The sequence below is a fragment of the Polistes canadensis genome, unplaced genomic scaffold, assembly GCF_001313835.1.
Source record: "Polistes canadensis isolate GaletaPanama2010 unplaced genomic scaffold, ASM131383v1 scaffold_244, whole genome shotgun sequence".
NCBI lineage: Eukaryota > Metazoa > Arthropoda > Insecta > Hymenoptera > Vespidae > Polistes > Polistes canadensis.
Window position 1 is genome coordinate 206,361 of NW_014569791.1, and position 19,825 is coordinate 226,185.

At 36.7% G+C, this 19,825-nt stretch overlaps 1 protein-coding gene across 1 annotated transcript; it reads left to right on the plus strand.

Moving 5' to 3' along the window:
• Window positions 1–17,550: 17,550 nt before the first annotated feature.
• LOC106790529 (mitochondrial pyruvate carrier 1-like) lies at window positions 17,551–18,443 on the plus strand. The gene is made up of 3 exons (XM_014755505.1): window positions 17,551–17,609; window positions 17,953–18,053; window positions 18,280–18,443. Exons 1-3 carry the CDS (start codon window positions 17,551–17,553, stop codon window positions 18,441–18,443), a joined length of 324 nt encoding a protein of 107 aa, XP_014610991.1.
• The last annotated feature ends 1,382 nt before the right edge of the window (window positions 18,444–19,825 follow it).

Sequence of the window (19,825 nt, forward strand, 5' to 3'; positions counted from 1 at the left end):
CCACCCTCTCTATCTCTTTTCCCTTTTCTCCTATCTTCTCGCAAAAAAAAAAAGAAGAAGGAAATTAAAGTCCCATTTAGGTGGATATCGATAATAGTTTTTTCGCATATAAACCAACAACGCACGGTTTTAGCACGAAACTTAGAGATATATAAAAAGAAAAAAAGGTGGACACAAATTTGTGAAACTTTTGTCCTTTTTGTTTTTGAAAGATAAGAAAAAAAAATGTTTGGAGGAGTTTTAGTCTACGATGGGAGGACCACTAGGATTCTTAAGGTGCGCAGTAACGGTGAACAAAATGGCAATCGATAAGGACGGGGTTAGAAGTAGTAGTACGTACGTTGGATTCCTTCAATCAAATTAGGGACATCAAAGTACCCAGTGAAGGTGAAGGAAAGAAAAAGAAAGGAAGGAAGGAAGAAAGGAAGGAAGAAAGAGAGAGACGATGATAGTGGCAGGACTCGACATTCCTCGAGGGGTAGAAACTGGGAATTAGCCTCTATCTGTAGAATCCGAGCCCTCGAGACAAAGAAATAACCCCTCCCCGATTCTCCTTTCCGTCATTTTCCGAGAGTTCGAGTATCAAGCCGTTTCTTTTCGGCCTTCCCAATGCGAACGCGGTTAAAGAATCGTCCTGGGCGTGGCCTCAATTGTCGTCCAATCCCTGCTACTAGAATACTAAACTGTCTTTGCAAAAAAACAAGAGAAAGATAGATAAATAAAGAAAATATTTAACTAACTAATTTATTTTAACATTGTAGTTTTTCATCGTAAATAGAACGTTCGTAATTAAAAATACAGAAAGGATAGATAAATTGTAGAACGATCGGCATGACGTATTCGAGTTCAATTGGATGCATTTGCGAATTCTAATACATATATCTAGGTAAGTTGAAATAAAATACAATGCACTCGCTTAGGCATACCACCATTCCATACTTTACGAGCGTACGTATTATACTGCACTTAAATCGAGAAGATGCATATCTTTATTATACAATGGAAAGGTTGTTCCGAATCTTTTCTTCCGTATACTTATACCGTGCTTAACTGATATAATGTGGGGGTGGGTGGTTTCTCGTTCTAACTTACTCGTATAACGGTAATATCTAAATGAGACAAAGGTAACCATGACGTTACTTTGAAATTCATTGAAATCTCAATTACAAAAAAATTGAAATAATATTAAAATCAGATAGTTTGGGTGTGCATAATTATTCGTAGAAAAATTACAATAATGTTATATTTAATATATTATATTATTCTACGATCATAATTCTATGAGAGAATACTAGTTGCTCGAGTGATTGATTTAAAAACAGAAAATACAAAATTTCAGACAATGTGAAGTGTTAATCATATCAAATTACTCTTTTAACACACGCATATAATACAAAAAAAAGTTCATACGGAACGATAAACATTACGCGTGCGATATCTGTGATACGTGTATCAAGATTAATAATTATTGAAATATTAATAACAATTTAACGTTGCTATTTCACAGAAACCGAGCTCGTATCGTCGTTTTTAGAATTTCGTATCTATCCTTTGAAAAAATATTTCTTATTTTCGTTTATTTAGTCAAATATATTCTATTAGGGGTAGGAAAAAAAAATTGTATTTAGAAACGAATAAAATCGCGTTAATGTTTTCGGTCATTATCAGGCTCGTTCTCGATTAAAGTAGGAAAAATTATTCCCTAGGAGGGGTTGAGATTTGACGCGTAGACAATGGCCGTTGCATCTCGAGCTCGAAACCGTTGGGAACGTGGTGTTCACGAGGGGGAGGAAAGAGGGAGAAGGAAAAGTTCGATGAAGGCGCAAGCGCCAACAGGAAAGTGGCGGCATAAGCGTTCGTACCGGGAGAAATTCTACCCTCGATGGAAACGAAGAGGGAGGAATAGAGTGAGTAAGAGAGGGAGAGAGAGAAAGAAAGAAATATCGCGTGGGAGGGAGCACGCTGCTATCTAAGGAAGAGGGGCGAGAGTCAGAGGGGGATGTAAATGCCCCCGTGATGTATCGGATCGATGCGGCAGCATCCAGACACCCCCTTTCCTTCCCGCTTCTTACTACGCAACCTAAAAACGTTCTCCGTTGCAGTGCTCTCTGAATTACGATCATCCTTTTCCTTTCATTTTCCAATTTTTAAATTTCCTTCGTAAGATCAACGATACTCTTTCTTCTATGGTATCAATGAATTTCGAATATAGGCCAATCGAGAACGTACTAATACACCATACTAGTTAGCCTAATGTGTCAATGATAAAATGATCAACGAACAATCATGAAATCTTTAGCGAATTTTTAACACTTTACTGACCGACCGATCGATTATTAATCGGCTTTTTATTGCCAACGCTTACCGAACAATCGCTTTTGTTGCATTGTTGTGTGTGTTGTTATCAACATTTTATTAAATTTAATTATTCTATCTTGTAATGTGCTGTATATCCTAATATATCCTGCAATAACAGAAAGCGGAAAATTTTCTCTGAGCACATATGAAACGCACAGATACTTCCGTGCGTTAGTGTAAGCCGAAAAACAGCGGTCATTTGAGAGTATCTGCGGCTGAGCGGCCGGTCAGTAAAGTGTTAAAAAATATATTCTATATTCTTTGGACATAAAATTAATTAGAAAAAAGTATCATTCAGGTATTCAAGTATAAGTTTACTTAATACTTTTTTTATACTTTAGAGATATTTTCTTCTCTAACAGAGACAACACTTTAGCGAGAATAAGAAGAAGAAGTAGTAACGCTTACGAAAAAGATAGATCTTTTCTTGATGCCAAAAACGAAGTACAACTACGATAGAGGACGGCAAAGTTACTCGGAATTGTGGTAAGAACGCGACGCGGTTGTCCGTGTGCTCTTACTTTACCGGTAACTTTTCTAAAACCGAAAAGAGAAGACGATTGCCACGTTTCCTGCGAAGAAAAGCACCATGTTCTATTAATGTACACGTGCGAGCTCCCATCTTGCACTTTCTCTTTCTCACATCTAACCTCCTCCTCCTCCTCCTTCTCCTCCACCTCCACCTCCTCCTCCTCTTCCTCACACCACCATCATCTCACTCTCTCTATCCTGCCATCACACATCCTTTCTTCTCGCGGTCGTGCTATTTTTCTTGCCGATTTTCTCTATCTCAAAATCTCGCTTTGTCTCCTTCGAAAAATTGTTGCTGGACTTTTTCGTCTTACGTTGCTAAGCGATTCTTTTTTTAAAACGATACAACGTTGCAATGCATTGAAAGAAAAATATCAAAAATATGATATAAGAATAATTCTATAAGTACTATTAATAATACTTAGCATCGTGTAAAGTATCACTTGCAAAATATATTTTTTTACTTTTTCTATCAAAAGTCAAACGATTTTCGCGATTATCGATAAGAGAAAATTGACGATAAGCGTAATAAAACAAGGTAGTAATTAACGTTGCAAACTCGTGTTTACATCAACTCATTAGTACTACCGACGGGCGCCTCCTAATTAGCAAAACCGAACAGTAGAATAGAAAAGAATAGAGAAGAGTATAGTAATAGACGACTAACCCTATGTCGGCGCACGTTCCGTAGAAAAATTAGTATGAATGCTACGAGCGGTTGCTAATGTTTGATTATAACTTTGTATGCGCATTTTTGATATATTCGTTGGCTGTGACGTGCAAACCACACGCGGGAGTCTCTTGCTACTACTCGGCAACTCGGAAATAAAAAAAAATAATAATTCGGTAGCGGCGAAGAAACTCGAATGAGACGGAGTCGAGAAATAAAAAAAAAAAGAAGAAAAAGAAAGGGAGAAGAAAAAAAAAGGAAAAAACGCGAGCTCATCTATTCAATTCATGTTTATTAATGGGACACTACCGGAAAATAAGCCGTCATGATTTTTATCTGATCTCACTTTAGTTTTATCGTTTTATTCACGCGAGCTATAATCGAGATACCTTTTATTTCAGTTTCTTTTTTTTTAAATCAATAGTCAAAATTGTTCATCATTAAAATAAGCAAAATTACTAACAAATACGTCATAGAGAGTTGCATGTTTGGTTCGATGATCACAACAGATAACCTTTGAAAGATCTTATTTATGCAGTAGCACGATCTCAGCTAGCCCTTGACGATGTGAGAAGAAACCTCCTGTGCGTAAGCACGCGATATTTCGCTTACCAACGGCACCCCTGGTGTTATTCGAAATCGACGAAACCACCCCGTGGAAACACGCGAAGCTATTGCTTGCTTGTATGCTTGCTCGATTTGTTCTTACGATAAACGTAAACGCAAAGATCCATTTTTAATATCCTAAAAGAGAAAAAAAAAGAGAGAGAGATAAAAAGGCGGTACACGTTTTTAAGATCATAACTTTGTTTTTTTTGTGCACAACATTGTAACGCGTGATACAAAAGTCCCATGTAAACGTTATTCCAACAAAGAGACATCCCATTTTCGCGTCGATGCAAACCATCTAACGAACCATCTATTTTCCTTCCATTCTCACTCCCATAGCACAGCATTCATCGTAAACGGATTTGGCTTCATTAACCACCCCTACGGTTTTACTCCCCAGTACGATCCTCGCGATACTTTCCTGCACATAGTACTCTCTACTCGTCTTTCCCTCACGGTAACTATAGCAACAATGGCAAAGGCAATCAGGAACAGCGTGGAATTAACTGTTCGACTATCCGAAATTGTCGTGTCAAAAAATTCACGTTTTTGTTATAAGAAACGTGCTAAGATTTATGTTTCTTAATGTACATTTCTAAAAAAAAAAATCAATACCTATTAGGAATAATTTCAATAAATATTTTTCATTGGGATAATATTGACATGTTATTACACGCGACAATGTTGTTTTAAATTGAAAGATTAAAGGGTTGTAGGCAGTCCTTAAAAAGGGTTGTCCGTAGACATGCACGATCCGTGCTTAAAACGTAGGGTCGCGCGTCGACCAATAGCGCGTTGTAAATTGTTTTATCATCCCAACCCTCGTCAAAGACTCCTCCGTTCGTCATGCTTCCCTAATGTTAATATAAATTAATATTTGCAATAGGTCGATAAAAGTTATATATATATTATAGAATAATTATAACGACAGAAATAATGAAATACGATATATTTATAAAGATTTGTAAATCCTATTTTTTTTTGTGAATAAATAATTGGATGTGTTATAAATTCATAATAAAAAGTCGAAAAGAAAAAAACGCGAGTCCATCGTAGAAACGCGATTGGTTACTATAGTATTATATTAGTACAGCCCTTCATATTTACATCCCTCATAGAAGGGGGAAAAGACTACCTATCGTAAAAGGGTAGAAGAGAAGGGCTAAAAAAAGGTCGAAGCCTTATAAAAGGGCTTCGCACATGCGCGGCTCTTATGCAAAACGCATAACCCAACCCGCCGACCAATGTTGAAGCTTTAAAGTCGATTCAAAGTCCCTCCCTCGAATCGGTAAAGGGCGAACGATTTTTTTTTTACGACGACGACGACGAAAGAGGGTGAGGGCGTCCCCTTATCGAGAGGGTGCAGGCAACGGGACTTAAAAAATGATCCATTGCTACCACCAATCACACAGTAGGTGGTAGACGGTCCTACCTCTGATTGAGACGAGCTTCCAGCGTGTCTCGAAAATGATACGGCCCTGGATTCGCAAGGAGAAAAGTGTTAGCCATAAAGCTCGATGCGATATATCATGAAACAAAACGAGAACACTGCTACAATTTCATCTCTACTCTCTTTTTCTTTCTCTCTCTTTTCCTAATCGAACTTTCCCAGCAACCAAGTTTAACCGTCAAACATGTTTTTCTTTCCTTTTCCCAACGTTTTTCTCTTTCTTCTTATCATTTTCCCCCTCATAAGTCAATGCGCGCGTTTATGATTAAATTCGTAATTTGAAAATAAGATAAAAAGACTTATTTTTTACATTTTGTTTTTTTTTTGTGTGGATACAAATTACAATTGGCATCTATAAAAGATGAAATTTATCGCGTTAAAGGGAAAACGCGGCGTGCAACAAGACAAACAATGCGGTTTCGACGAGAGGTTTTACCATCGAAGCTGCCGATAAACCAATACTTTGCGGCTACACGAGGTTCGACATAAAAACCAAAGGTGGTTTCTACATGATATATACCGATCGAAGAACCGATCGGTTCTTCGATGAAACACACATAACACTATCGCGTCGCGATAAATACTTATAAAACCGAAAAACGCTTGACAGTTTTCTAAAGAACAATAAAATCTAGAGAGGGGACACAAACCAATATACCCGAAATGATTTTATTATTGAAGATATGAAATCAAATAATATATCATTCTAATTGTACGACTTTTTATCTACAATCTTTTGTTTTTTATTGTTAAAAATATTCTTATATTATTCGTTTAGAATTTTGGACACGAAGCCTATATACAAGGAGGACGATTCGCAGTGTTATAAATGTGTCTACGATATACACAATGAGAAGATGATTTCTATTGCAACTAGAGAGTGCATAAATTCGCTAGATCTGATTTTTCAAATATGAAAAAACCTACTTTTAATTTAGGAAAAAATAGATAAATAAGATTAAATAATAAATTTAAGAAAATGGAATAATTGGTTATGATATCACAAAGTCAAGAAAAAAAAACTGATGTGTGTACTTATGTACCCACGTAAGAAGTTATACTTCTTTAGCGTACCAAAACGAATATAACCTCAAAAATAACATCAATTTGCCCGCGCATCGTAAATATCTCGACAACTTCGTGGTGTCGATTTTTCGGTCGCATAAATCATCCTATATATCTGTAAAAGAAATTATCAAATGAAATCAATTTATCTTGAACTCAATTAGAGTATACAAATGGAATAATACTGCATGTAAAATATAATCGCCAGTTACTTTAAACAGTAAACCACAAAATCAACAATATAACATAACCAATTGAGCCATAAGAAAATGAATACTAATTTTCGTATTACGTGTATTTTCTAGCTCGTACTCAGTATTCAATCATTTTCAACAATACAAATTTGACGAAAACGGGTATAGTATCTCGATCGTCCTCCTTGTATAAAGCTTAATTCTTTTGTATTACGTATAAACATGTATTTTCTAGCATTAAGACGATATTGTTTCGCGTCGATCAAAAGCGGAAGGTTAAGCAAGCGATAAAATAAAATAAAAGAAAAGCTTGAACGGTGTTATAGACATTCCGAAGGTTCCGTTACGGGCGTCACGAGGGAAAGAAAGAGAGAAAGAAAAAAGAGAGTTCGAAGCGTGCTTGCTAGTCGCCCGCCGATCGTTTCTTCTTTCTTTTAATCTTACTTCTTTCCCGCAAACGGGCAGCCAGGCGTTAATTCAACGGCATTGATTGCCGCACGAAAGCCCCACCAGTTCGTTCGGGGAAAGGAAAGGAAAGGAAAGGAAACCACCACCACCACCTTCGTCATCCCTTCAACCCACCCTCCAACCACCCACCGTCTTCTTTCTCTCCTCTCATCCCGTTGGCTAACCAACCACCACCATCACCACCACCACCACCTCGTGTCTCGCAGATGGCGAGTTTCTGGATCCGTCGACATTTTCCCCCTATCATCGATCGCGTATTCGACCCTATATCCAACCTCGCTTTTCTTTCTTCACATACATTTTCTCACTATTTCGACCTTACTTTTCTTGCCTTTAACGTCACACCAAGAATACTTATTTTTCTCTATTCCATACAATTTTATCAACGAATACACATCATAGTAAGGCTCTGAATGATAAGAAATAAATAGAGAAAATGGTTCGATTGTTCATGCCTGAATCTCTTGTTCGATGCAAACGATCGAGATAAATGGTCCAAGGGGTGTGGTGTGTCGAGATGAGCGAGTATTATCCACCGTGAGCACAACGAAAAGCAAAGAGGGTGATCAACTTTCCGAAAGAAAGTGTAGCTCGAATGCGGGGGGGGGGGGGGGAGAAGGGGGGTCAAATCTATAATAAAGCTTCCCTCGGCTATCTCGAACGGTTAGCGCGAATGAACATTGGGATCTCGTAAAATAAATGAAGATTCATACTTTAAGAATGGATTAAGCGAATGAAATTGTACGATTAACGTTTTCTACAATTATTATTTGTCATTTCGAATTAACTAACAAACGTTTGATAATAACGATTAGTTTTCTTCATAGGCAAAACCGTAGGAAAGAATTAATAATACGACGAGGAGGGAAACAAAATAATTGCAACAAATCGTTTTTTTTTTTTTCCCACGCGACATAGGAAAATAGTCGCTTAGGAATGGATTCTATAGGCGTAGCTTCTTTTGCCGAAATCAGAAGGCGGCGGTCATCGTTATTCCAAACGATTGAACGCAGTTGTTAACAATCGTTGGATTCGATCGTCGGAAGTCGTGAACATTGAAGGGGGGAAAAAATCTTATGCGGTGGACGAAATATATAATAATAATAATAATAAATAATAGTAATAATAATTCGTGTTCGTGAAAAATGTGTAAGAGACGAATGGTGATTGATGAATCTTCTTCTTCTAGAGTTTATCAAATACAATCGCTTTTACAATGGGGATTACAAAGGATAGACGGAAACAAAGTTGAGTTACCGATGTCGAGTATATATTTATTATTAATATGTTGTTACGAAATGGAAATTATACATTCGTTCTTCTCCTAACCCTTCTTTGAATGTTGGAAAAAAAAAGGAAAACTCTTATGCTCTCAGTATAGGCCATTATTACGTTACACGGTAGAATCACCTGTTCGTCTACCTGTTACACGCGCGTTGAGGCTCATAAAGCATGTTCTAGCACGCACGAAGTAACCCCTTTATGCTAATCGAGTATAGGGCGTAGGTACGTCACGCTACGCTGATTTTTATCGTGAGTAACGTTTTAAAAAGCCGCTCGTTTAATGGCCTGCGAAAGGGATCATTTTGTAATGTACCTGTAAACGTTCGATGAGTTTGCAGGAATCAAGAGATCAATTAAAAATGAAACATAATTGTCCATTCATCAAGAATAATATTTAAATCTTTTCTTGTCAGTAATATTTCGTATACTAATATAAATATATAGGTATATGTACTTCCTCAGTGTTTCTTCCGAAATTCGTAATGGCTATTATTCGCCAACGCAAACAATAGAAAAATTATATTTACGAGACTATCCTCACGAGTTTTCGCAATCTTTTCTCGTAGTTTGATCGTGCCACAGCCCAAGTAGTTTCCGTCGTTTATTCAGAACACATGACGAACATTCGGGAAAAAGTATATGTAGGTTAATACGTATACGAATTCGAGAACCCATGTAGTAAGGAAAGAAAACGCATACATGGGGCATGAAAGTATAGGGAGAAAAGTTATGCGCCAGCCGACAAAACTTTCTCGATTTAAGAATGATTTGCGGTGTTCTATACGAACTTACTATTTCTTTTCACGAGAAATGTTAACTGTTTTATTTCTTTATTTCTATGTTTTACAACGATAACTTGGATATATTTTTTAGTTCGTAATCTACAATAAGTAATTCTAGAACACACAAAAATGAAATGAGAGAGAAAAATTCTTAAAGAAAAAAAATAAAAAAAGAAAAAAGGGAAAAGAAAAAAAGAAAAGTTCATATTACTTAATAATACCGAGTGTTCTTAGGCCTATCTAGCGAGCGCAGATGGATAGAAAGAACAGGTTAGGGGTAGTATCGTCATAAAAGACGACTGTAACTCGAACATAAAGCGAATTCGAGCTTTCTCGCTCCGTCAAACGGTAGGTTTCTTTTAATTAAACTACCCCTCTACCAGTAACTCTCTTTCTCTTTCTCACCAATACCAAAAGCGAGACTTTCGAGACATAACAAGCGCGTTATCAGCGTTCTCCAGCATTCCGACCCTCGACCTCTGCCATCTTCCAAGCCCTCCGTTTTGCTTTTAGCACCGTTCCGAGCCACCCTTCTTTACTCCTAACCCAGCTTTTTCCTAAACTTATCGATACTTTGTCGAGGATAAGAAGTCACGCGTTACGCCTCGTACGTCTCATGATCGCAGGGAGAACAAAAATCCTCTAATAAATTATCATAGAAATAATACCGAAAAAAAACTAAATAAGAAAATTTAATTTACATTGCAACACACGCACCGTGTTCTTTCTTTTCTCTACTTTCTAAAAATAAAAAAAAAATGACTTTTAATATCCGTCGGAAGAGGTCAGTAGATAGCACAACGTTACAATCAACCTGCAATCCCTTGGAGAAAATGCCCTTTTTATTATCTATCAGAAGCAATCTACTATACCGAACACTTTCCCTTCTTTCTTTCTCATCTCTTTCTTATCTTGATATATTTTCCCTTGTCAGAATTCTCTCTCTCTCTGTCAATTCGGACAACAGGCGTATTGAAAAGGTCAAGTAATCGAAGTAATTCTTATTAAAATTCGTTCCTTGCACGACACGTTCTTAGAATCCTCAAGAAGCAGATAAAGAAAGAAGAAAAGTTCTGTAGGTTCGAGTTGACTTCTTTTCAAACTCGCTAGGTATGCGTCTAACGTATCGTGCCGTATAAACTGGTCGGCTAATTTAGACTGACTGTTCTGTAAAATTACGGGGACCCTAAGTGTAATGAGAGAGGGGTGGGAGGGTGAATACGAGAATTATCCGTCCCTTCGAACAGTACCCATCTAATCACGACTGCTCGTTAACGAATTGAATGCCTCATTAATCGAATCAAAAACGCGTAAAGAAAGCTTTTAATCAATGAAAAGTAAATACAAAAAACTCATTAGTATTTTTTATTTTATGCTTACTTTAAATGATAAGTAAATGCATATGAAATGTTAAAAACACGTATTTGACGAGAACTCATTGCCCGATTTTAATTTTCTTTTCGTGTAATTATTTTATCGCTACGACAATATAGTTTTTAGTATATGCATGATCAACTAAAAAGATGCACTTTGAATCCTTGCATTTCTTCTCGTACGAGAAACGGAATCTGAAACGTAATTTCGTCCCTAGATAATAAAAAATAAATCGATTAACATTTAAATTCTACGAGAAATCAAATCGCTACTTATACCTAATTGCATCGAGGAACAAATACGTGATTGGATTAGCGATAGATCTCGATGACTCGATGTAACAAGAAATAGTGTAATCGTTGAATCGTTCTTGGAAAACGAGTTTCTCGTCAAACTCGAATGTATATATAAATTCTAGTCTTGATCGGTAATATCGTGTAAATGAGGGTTGCTTAGAAAAATGTTTATACTCGCTGAATTATTTATTCGCCTAGCTTGGATCGACAAATTTTTCATTTTTTCACGTTCCAAGATGATCGTTTCTCGTTATAGTTCTGCTAATAAAATTGTATGTCCTTTCGTTCCAAGAGACTCTCTTTCTATCTCTCTCTCTCTCTCTCTCTCTCTCTCTCTCTCCCTTGCATTCTTCACGACGTATGCACGGGATGCCGATGGTGCTTCTTCGAGAAGAAATCAAAAGTCGCAAGAGTTTTTCTTAACAGATTCCAGAGTCGAGCTCTCGAGAACGTTTAGTTCTTCTCGTTCTCATCGGTTATTTCTTTCTTTATTTATCTCACAACCATCACAAACAACCCATCCTATGAATATTCATCTTTGCGAAACGTTATGCAGAACGTTTCCAATCGAAGCAAAGTGGATCTACGAGAGATAGAAAAAAGGTAAGAACGAAGAAGGAAAAGGGTTAGATGATTTCGATCGGCACGTTTTACGGGCACGAAACAATCTCGATCGTCTTTTTCCCAATCACTGGACTTTCTTGTTCAAGGATCGATTCTCGGTATACTCTTTTCGTTCCTTCGTTCCCTCCCTCCCTCCTTCCCACCCTCGAAGGTGTATAACTTCCTACGGATCTCCTTTAATTAACGAGGAATCAATCAATGGCCGTACTTCGTGGAATTCCGAAGAAAAGCGACGATGGCGAAGAATAGAAGCAGTGAAATAGAGAGAAAGCTTCCAGTGAAAATCGACTCTTCTTACGTCTTTCTGATCCTCTCTCTCTCTCACTCTCTTTCTCTCATTCTCTTTCTCTCTGATTTTACAAAATGACTTATCGCTTCGACGTGGTACATTCGACGTAAAGAAAAACTAGTTCTTTATTTTTTTCTTCTCTCTCTCTGTTGTCATCATGAAAAGCATCCTTATCTCGTCGTCTCGTTTCCTATCTTCCCTTCCAATATCTACCTCCCCCTATACCACCTCACCCCTCAAAAAGAAAGATAAAAAGAGAGAGAACGACTTTGATCCTCGAGAGAAAGGTCAATTTAAAGAATTAAACAATTTTCGAAGAAGGACGCAAAAGCAGAATAAAAAAAAAGAGGGAACGGAAAAGAGAAAAGAAGAAATAAAGAAAGAAGGAAGAGGGAAAGAGTCATTTCCTAACTCGATCTCATCACGACGCAATCCAGACTTGATACAAAAGAGAGTTTCCATTCGAACCCCAGTTTCTAGCTAGGATGGTCAAACAGTAACGTTTAAAACGACGGATTCACTCCTAACTCCAACCACCTTTTCCTTTCGAAGGGTCACCGAAGACCTCGCCAAATATTTGGTTAGTCTTTGATGGGCTTCGAAAAGAGACAAGGAAGAGGCAACAACGGATGGAAAGGTAGGAGAAATCGAACGGGATCGAAAAGGAAAGAGGTGGAAGTGGAGGAGGAGGAAAATAAGGAAGAGAAGAATGATGCGAAGGTGTGCAAGAGGAAAAGAGGACGCGTGCTGAGCTCTGTGAGCCTTCCCCGTGAGCCTCCCGTGAGCCGTTAGAACCAGAGAATGTCGGGCATTTTTATTGGTTCCAGCTTTGCTTCTCTCCTTCTTCTGTCTTCTCGAAAGTCGGCAAGCCGATCAGCCAGACAGGAGGATCGACGAATCTTTCCTCGTCTGTTACCTAACACATAGGTATTCCTTCTGATCGTTCAACCGTACCTAACTGAGGACCTTCTTCCTTCCTTTCTTTCTTTCTTTTTTTCTTTATTTTACTCCTACATATTGTTACTTTTCTCCTTTCTACTTGCCGGAAGATATTTCAATGTCGATTATTAGTATCTTATAGGAAGAACAAATCATATTAGTTATTTTAAATGATCTAAATGTTTTCTCTAAGTTTCAGTAGGAAGAATTTTGACGTAATTGGGAAAATACAAGCCCTTCTGTCTCGTTTTACCGAACAAATTGCTTCGATCAGAAATCACCAAAATACCGGAGTCAAATTACTCGACTTTTTCGACCGATAGAACTTCCTTAATCTCAAGATATTGGATTCCTAAACGTCAACGTTCAAACTTCAAAGTATAATAATAAAACTTGAACAAATTTTTGGTTATTATACTTTAACAATTTGCATGAAATTCTAACAATTGTGATACGATGATTTTAGCAAAGTATTATAATTAAACGTTAATTTATAAAAATAGAATCTTTTATCTTATGGGTATAACGTAGCTCTTCCTTGTATTTCCCTTGCTACGTACTCGTGCTGATCCCCACCACCATACAATAACATTCCTCTCCTTCCGCTTTTGTATTTTGTAAGTCAATTTGAAACATGAATCGTATAATAATTCAGCGAAGCTAAGGAAAATACGACGGATATTATTCGTCCCACCTAGACAGACTTACCCAGGAGCTTTCGTACGCGCTCCATATTTATGCGAAAAGAAAGAGAAAAAAAAAGAGAAAAAGAGAAAATGAGAGAAAGAGAGAGAGAGAGAGAGAGAGAGAGATAGATAGATAGATAAAAAGAGATTTCGAATTTTCCTACTTTTCTTTTACCCTTACGAGCATAATTTTTTCAAACAAATCATTATTTATCTTTTCATAATATGATTGTTCCTCTCTTTCTTCGATATTTTTACGTTATTGCGGGGGGTTTCAATAAAAATAAAATTCAGACACTGGTAAGTTAAGCTTTTGCGTAAAATTATACCGTCGGTGGGCGTGGAATAATGTATGTAGTTCGCCCTGAAATCGGGACTAGTTGCAATTCCAATGAGAGAACTGAGTGCTAGGTGAGCTTCCTATCTCGACGGATTTCTGTCTTCTGCCTTTCTCATACATATTGTGATTACATTCGAGAAAGTTAGGAGGAGGAGGAGGAGGAGGAGGAGGATGGGAGTGAAAAGAAAAAGAAGAAAATGCAGCACGCGAGAAAATACCTTTCGAGAGGCTTATAAATATTAGAAAGAAACAATAAAGATATATTTTAATATATCCTATTTAAAATGTAATATTGTATGTTTATAATAACATTTAATATTTATTCATGTAATCGTTTGTTAATATATATTTTTTATAGGATTTATACAATTACTTTTCTTAATGTATTTTCCCTTATTTATATTCTCTATCGATCGAAGCAAAAGAAAAATGTCAGTCAGCAGTCGTTGGATATCTTGACCAATGCTAAATAGTAGAAATATAATTCTGTGCGCACGCGTGGAAATCGCTTTATGGTGCGGAATAATGGCTCGCATTCACGGGTAGCCCTCATAACTCTCTCTCTTCCTTATATTGCGCTTTTCGGAGATTGCACGTGGCACTTTTCGTTCGTCGATACGCCCACGTTTCTGCTTCGACATACTTAACGCAATGATGCAACGCAACGCTGAAATTTTCGTGATAACATATAGAGAAAACATCGTTAAAAAAAAGAAAAAAAAAAGGATTAAAAAGAAAAACAAATATCAAAAGAAACTATAAAATTATCGAAAAGAAATCTTATCATACGGAAGTACTTTTAACGAAGAGAAAATGTTTTACAAAAAAAAAAATATTAATTAATCATTTAAAAATGACATTGACTTATGAAATTACAAATTAGCTCATAGTCGAATTGCTATTTTTTTTCTCTTATCTATACACCGAATAATTTATAATTTGTAAATCAAATTAACGAAGAAGAACAACATATATCCATGATACCTGCTGTCGTATTTTAGACTCAACTTCGGATAATTAAAAACATTATCCGAATACAGTAGGAAAGTAACATGGCAACGAAGCAAACAGAGATGATGGTTCCGGTTCTTTCTCTTTCTTTCTCTGTTGCCCATTATTCGAGTCGAAATTCGATTAGCAATTATCCACACATTACATTCGCTCATTAAGTCCGTCTCGCTACTAAATACGAGAGTAATTAAGAACGCTTGCATAAACGCATAGGATACTGATAAGTGCGTGTAAATGGAAATTTGATTCTAATCTCGTTCAATGATACATCTAGTCAATTAAGTATGTTAACGGTACTCTCACTGCTCCTAATAAAATATTTGTTTTTTTATTTTTTTCATATGAACACATACTTGTAATAATTATTCGAAAGAAAAGACTTCGATCATTAATTTGAACTAGTAATTAGAATCTTTGGTATGAAAAAGAAAGAAAGTGAACATGATGGTGATGGAAAGGGATTCGTGATTAGACGACTTCGGTCAGGACATTGCATTAGTTGGTGGCGGTACACATCAAAGGGGACTTCTTTCTTTCTTTCAGTGAAGAAAGTCCCTTCGATCGAAACAATTACTCTGAAGACGAGTGCATAAATAACGAGTGAGAAAGGATGCCGCACAATGAGCCTGATTTACATTATCGCTGTGACGAGTTAAACGAAAATAAATAAAATTTACCAACGCCAATTAGAATGCAACAACAAATTTTTTCTACGAATCTCAAACAAATCTTTTAGATAAAAATTTTTATACAAAAATCATTCGTTGAATAATTTTGAATTTTGTAAATACACGTTTGGTGTGCATAAAATATGTTTGACAAATAAGAAAAAGTAGTTACATTCATAGTAGGTACGTAGAAAAGAAAATAGTGGCAATACCGTTGAGTGGCTGGTAGTATGGTGGCCGGTATGGTGGCCTAGGGGACCTCTGAATAAAGTTTTTCTTTTGGTGGGAGAAATCCTTGTGCTGATGGTACATGCGTGAATGCATATGCAGGGGAAGTAGAAGACGCAGGTGCGGCCACTTAAGGCGCTTACCAACTTCTCCTTCTTCCATTATTCTATCAGGAGGAGTTCTTACGCTTTGGTTGATCGTGTGAAAGCAGAAATAGAAAAATATATTCTGAGATAAGATAATATAACTACATTGAAATCCGAGCTTTGTTGGCATGCACTTTCCAACATATGAACAATGAAAATATCATTTCTATACAATCTATTCGATGGATATAAAACGATATAAAATAACTAATAATAAATATTAACAAATTAGTATATATATACTTTATTACGTGTAAAAAAATGCTTATTTTGATTAATATAAAAAATATAATAGTTTTAAAAATGACATTAAGAAATAATGATGATTTGTTAGGCGCGAAGAATAGTTGAATATTTGAATCGTCTATCGTACTCTAAAAATCATAGTACGGGGGTGCTAGGACCACCGGGTGGACACGTCGTTGAAGTTCGGAGGGTTCCGTAGACCGCCCCTTTCCAGATCAATAATACTATTCCTGCATTGGCGCATGCGTTTTCCTACCAGTATCTCATCTTCTTCCCTCCAAGGTTCTCTAGCTGGTTTCCACCCCCTGCGAGCTATGCTCAGGACGACACGTACCCCTCCATGCAACATTCATAACGCCATCAATATTATACGCGCGAAATAATAACCTGTGCATTTATTATAAGGGAATAGGGGAAAGAAGTTTGCGTGAATCCAACGAACTAAGAGAAACGCATGCCGATAAAAAAAAAAAAATGAAAAGAAAAAAGAAGATAAATAAAAGCTGAGCGATCAATTGAACGATAAATTATGCGTGAAAAGAGGATTCACAAATCCGTCATGATGCTAGCAAAGGTCATTCAGCAAAATTTACCCTACATAATGTATTACATATATATTAGAAGTGGAATTTTTATAGTATATATATATAATTATGCTCTTGGAATATTTATTATTTAAGTTATAGCAATTAATATAACTCGGATTGTGTGAGATGTTTGTTAATATATAAAAAAAATAATAAAGAAATAAATTCGTTTTATTCTTTTTAAATTTAATACACGGTAAGAAACATAACATGTTGGCTAAAAAAATTTATTGCAACGCGTTATCTCTCTTTGAGCTTCATATCTTTCGTTATCTCTTTGACATTTCATTGTCAGTGAAAGATCTCGAACTCGAGATAACAGTTTTCTGGCAATATTGAGCCAGTAGTAGCGTTTCAAGCATCCTTTCGTTTCCTATGTTTCATTGTCAGTCATAAAGAAAAGTGCGTTCGCTTTTCTTTGATATACTTATCGCTTTAATATCGTGCAATTGTTATCGTAATCAAGGCTATTCATTTCTTTTTTTCTTCCCTTTATGAAGCAGCACTCGAAGATAAGAAGCTTCGACGAGTTAGTTTTTTGTATGTTTCGATAAATCATTATTAATTTCTCGAAGTGATTAAATATCGAAGTTTTGTATCGTCCTACTTCGCTTTTATGATTCTTCATACTTTCATTTAGATTGTTGTATGAAAAATACTAAAAATACTTAACTTTGTATAATAAATTCCTATATTCTGTTCATCATGGTCAACAAAAAATACAAATTATTGTTCAGCAAAGAGACTAAAGATTATTTAATGAGGTAGGTATATATTATTTGGGACTTTAATTATTATAACCTTAAATAATTAAACGAATAAAGGATATACACCAAATGTATCATATTTTTAACGTAGTCGTCACTTAAATAATGATTTAATTCACGTGACCATGAACACGAATTAAATGCATTATTGTGGAAAGTTTTCATTATGTCAGATCGCATGCTCAATCATTAACAGAAAATAATAACTTTGGTGTGCGTGTTTTCGTTCTAAAAATCAAAATATAGATTTTGTAAAAACGAGAACGAATTCGTTCGTGCTAGTTTAGCTACGTTGCATTTATCGTTTTCTTCGATCTTTATTATTGAACTACTCTTTAAGTACACATTTCTGGGGACCGGTATTCAACTGGATGATACCTATAGCAGCTATAGCAGACACGCAAAAGCATCCAAGGATCATTAGCGGCAAGATGACTTTGGGTAAGTTCGAACACTAACTCATCATTTCGAAGAATTCTCTTCGACGAGTCTCGTAATAATCGCGACGAAGAAGTTTCGTATAACGACCGCGTTTCTAAAAATGACGAAGAAGAAGAAAAAAAAAAGAAAAAGGAAAATAAGAGAATGAGAAGGTGGGGAGGGGAAAAAAAGTAATACAATCCTCTTTAATTTACCAGAAATATATTGTTTATCTTATATTTTTCAGCCCTTACGTTATACTCGATGACGTTCATGAGATTCGCCTTAATGGTTAAACCAAGGAACATGTTACTATTCGCATGCCATGGGACTAATGTAGCAGCACAATTAATACAAGGATATCGATATCTTGCTTATCATTACGGTTCGAGGCCACTGGAGGAAGAATAATATTCGTTTAGATTCGTTAATATATGATGGAAATATAGTAAATATGTTTACAATTAGAATATTAAATTTATTCACGCAATTAATAAATTTACTTATTGTCAGAGTAAAAAAGAAATTCATAGAATGGACGAGAGAAGATAGGGAAAATAATTTAAACGTATCGACACAATGATGAACGCAACTCTAGCGAATGGTTCATAAAAAAAAAAAGCACAGAGAAGAGAGCATTCATTCGACTGCTGTTGTTGATCGAGTATAGAACATGAAACATCTAAAGAAAAAAGAGAACGAAAGCTTGGAGATACGTTCGAATGTGTTTTCTGTTTTTTTTTGTAGCTCGTACACCAACCCTGCCTGGTCGTTCGGTGTCTCCTTTTTCCAATCGAATCGAAAAGGGCACGAGTTTATTCGCCGGTGGCCCCAATTCCGCTACGCTATGTAGGAATATGTAAGGAGAGCAATAATTTAGCTAGGGGTAGCCTCTCGTGCGATACTGCTGTTTCGAGGAGGGCTACTCGATCGGTATGGATCGTGCTCGGGGTCATTTTATGGGATCTGGCACGACGGATCAGACGCACGAATCTATCCCTGCTTTTTTTTCCAAATGCTAAGCCAACGGTTCGGTCTCCTTCTCACTCATCTGGTTGCTAAAGAAAAAAAAAGGAAAAGGAACATAAAATCCCMCCCCCGCCTATCCGAATAAATATATATGTCCTTATTAGCCCCTTCTTGGACTCCGATCATGCGTTCCTCCTCCCTCTATAATTTCTCGCCTTTGTAATACACTACTCCTTTACATTTACATTTCGTCAAATTAAAAATAATTCACGCGACACACATCATACCTTCCCGTTGTTTTAAATCGAATTTTGAAGAATAAAACACCTCTGTTCATCGGGGATCACAAAAGTGTCAAGTCTGGCGAAAACGAAGGCGAAAACGGAGAAGAACGAGAAACGTTGAAAGAGGGAGGAGGATTCCTACGGGACTGATTTCACAAACAAATGCCGACGATTGAATCCTGGCATGTTGCAAGATGGATCGTTCTCTTTGAATCACAGATTACCCACTGTCTCTTCTTCCTTCGCGAACACCAACTTTCTATCTCCCTCACTCTTTCGTTGTCCTCCTCCTCCTCCTTCTCCTCCTACTCATACTCCTCCACCTTTCTCTTACGAGTCCCCTCCAGAACGAAGAACGTTCAGCAATTTGCCACATGCCCGGAGAAGCCAGGATTCTCTTCTTTTCCCTTGCACTGCAGAGACCGATTTCTTTCTCGTCGTAAAAGAGATCGAACCAAATCGGCCAGAATTGAAAGGGCAAAGCAACGCGACTGAAGGAAGAAGATCCATCGATCGGCCACGATCTCAAACGCGATCTCG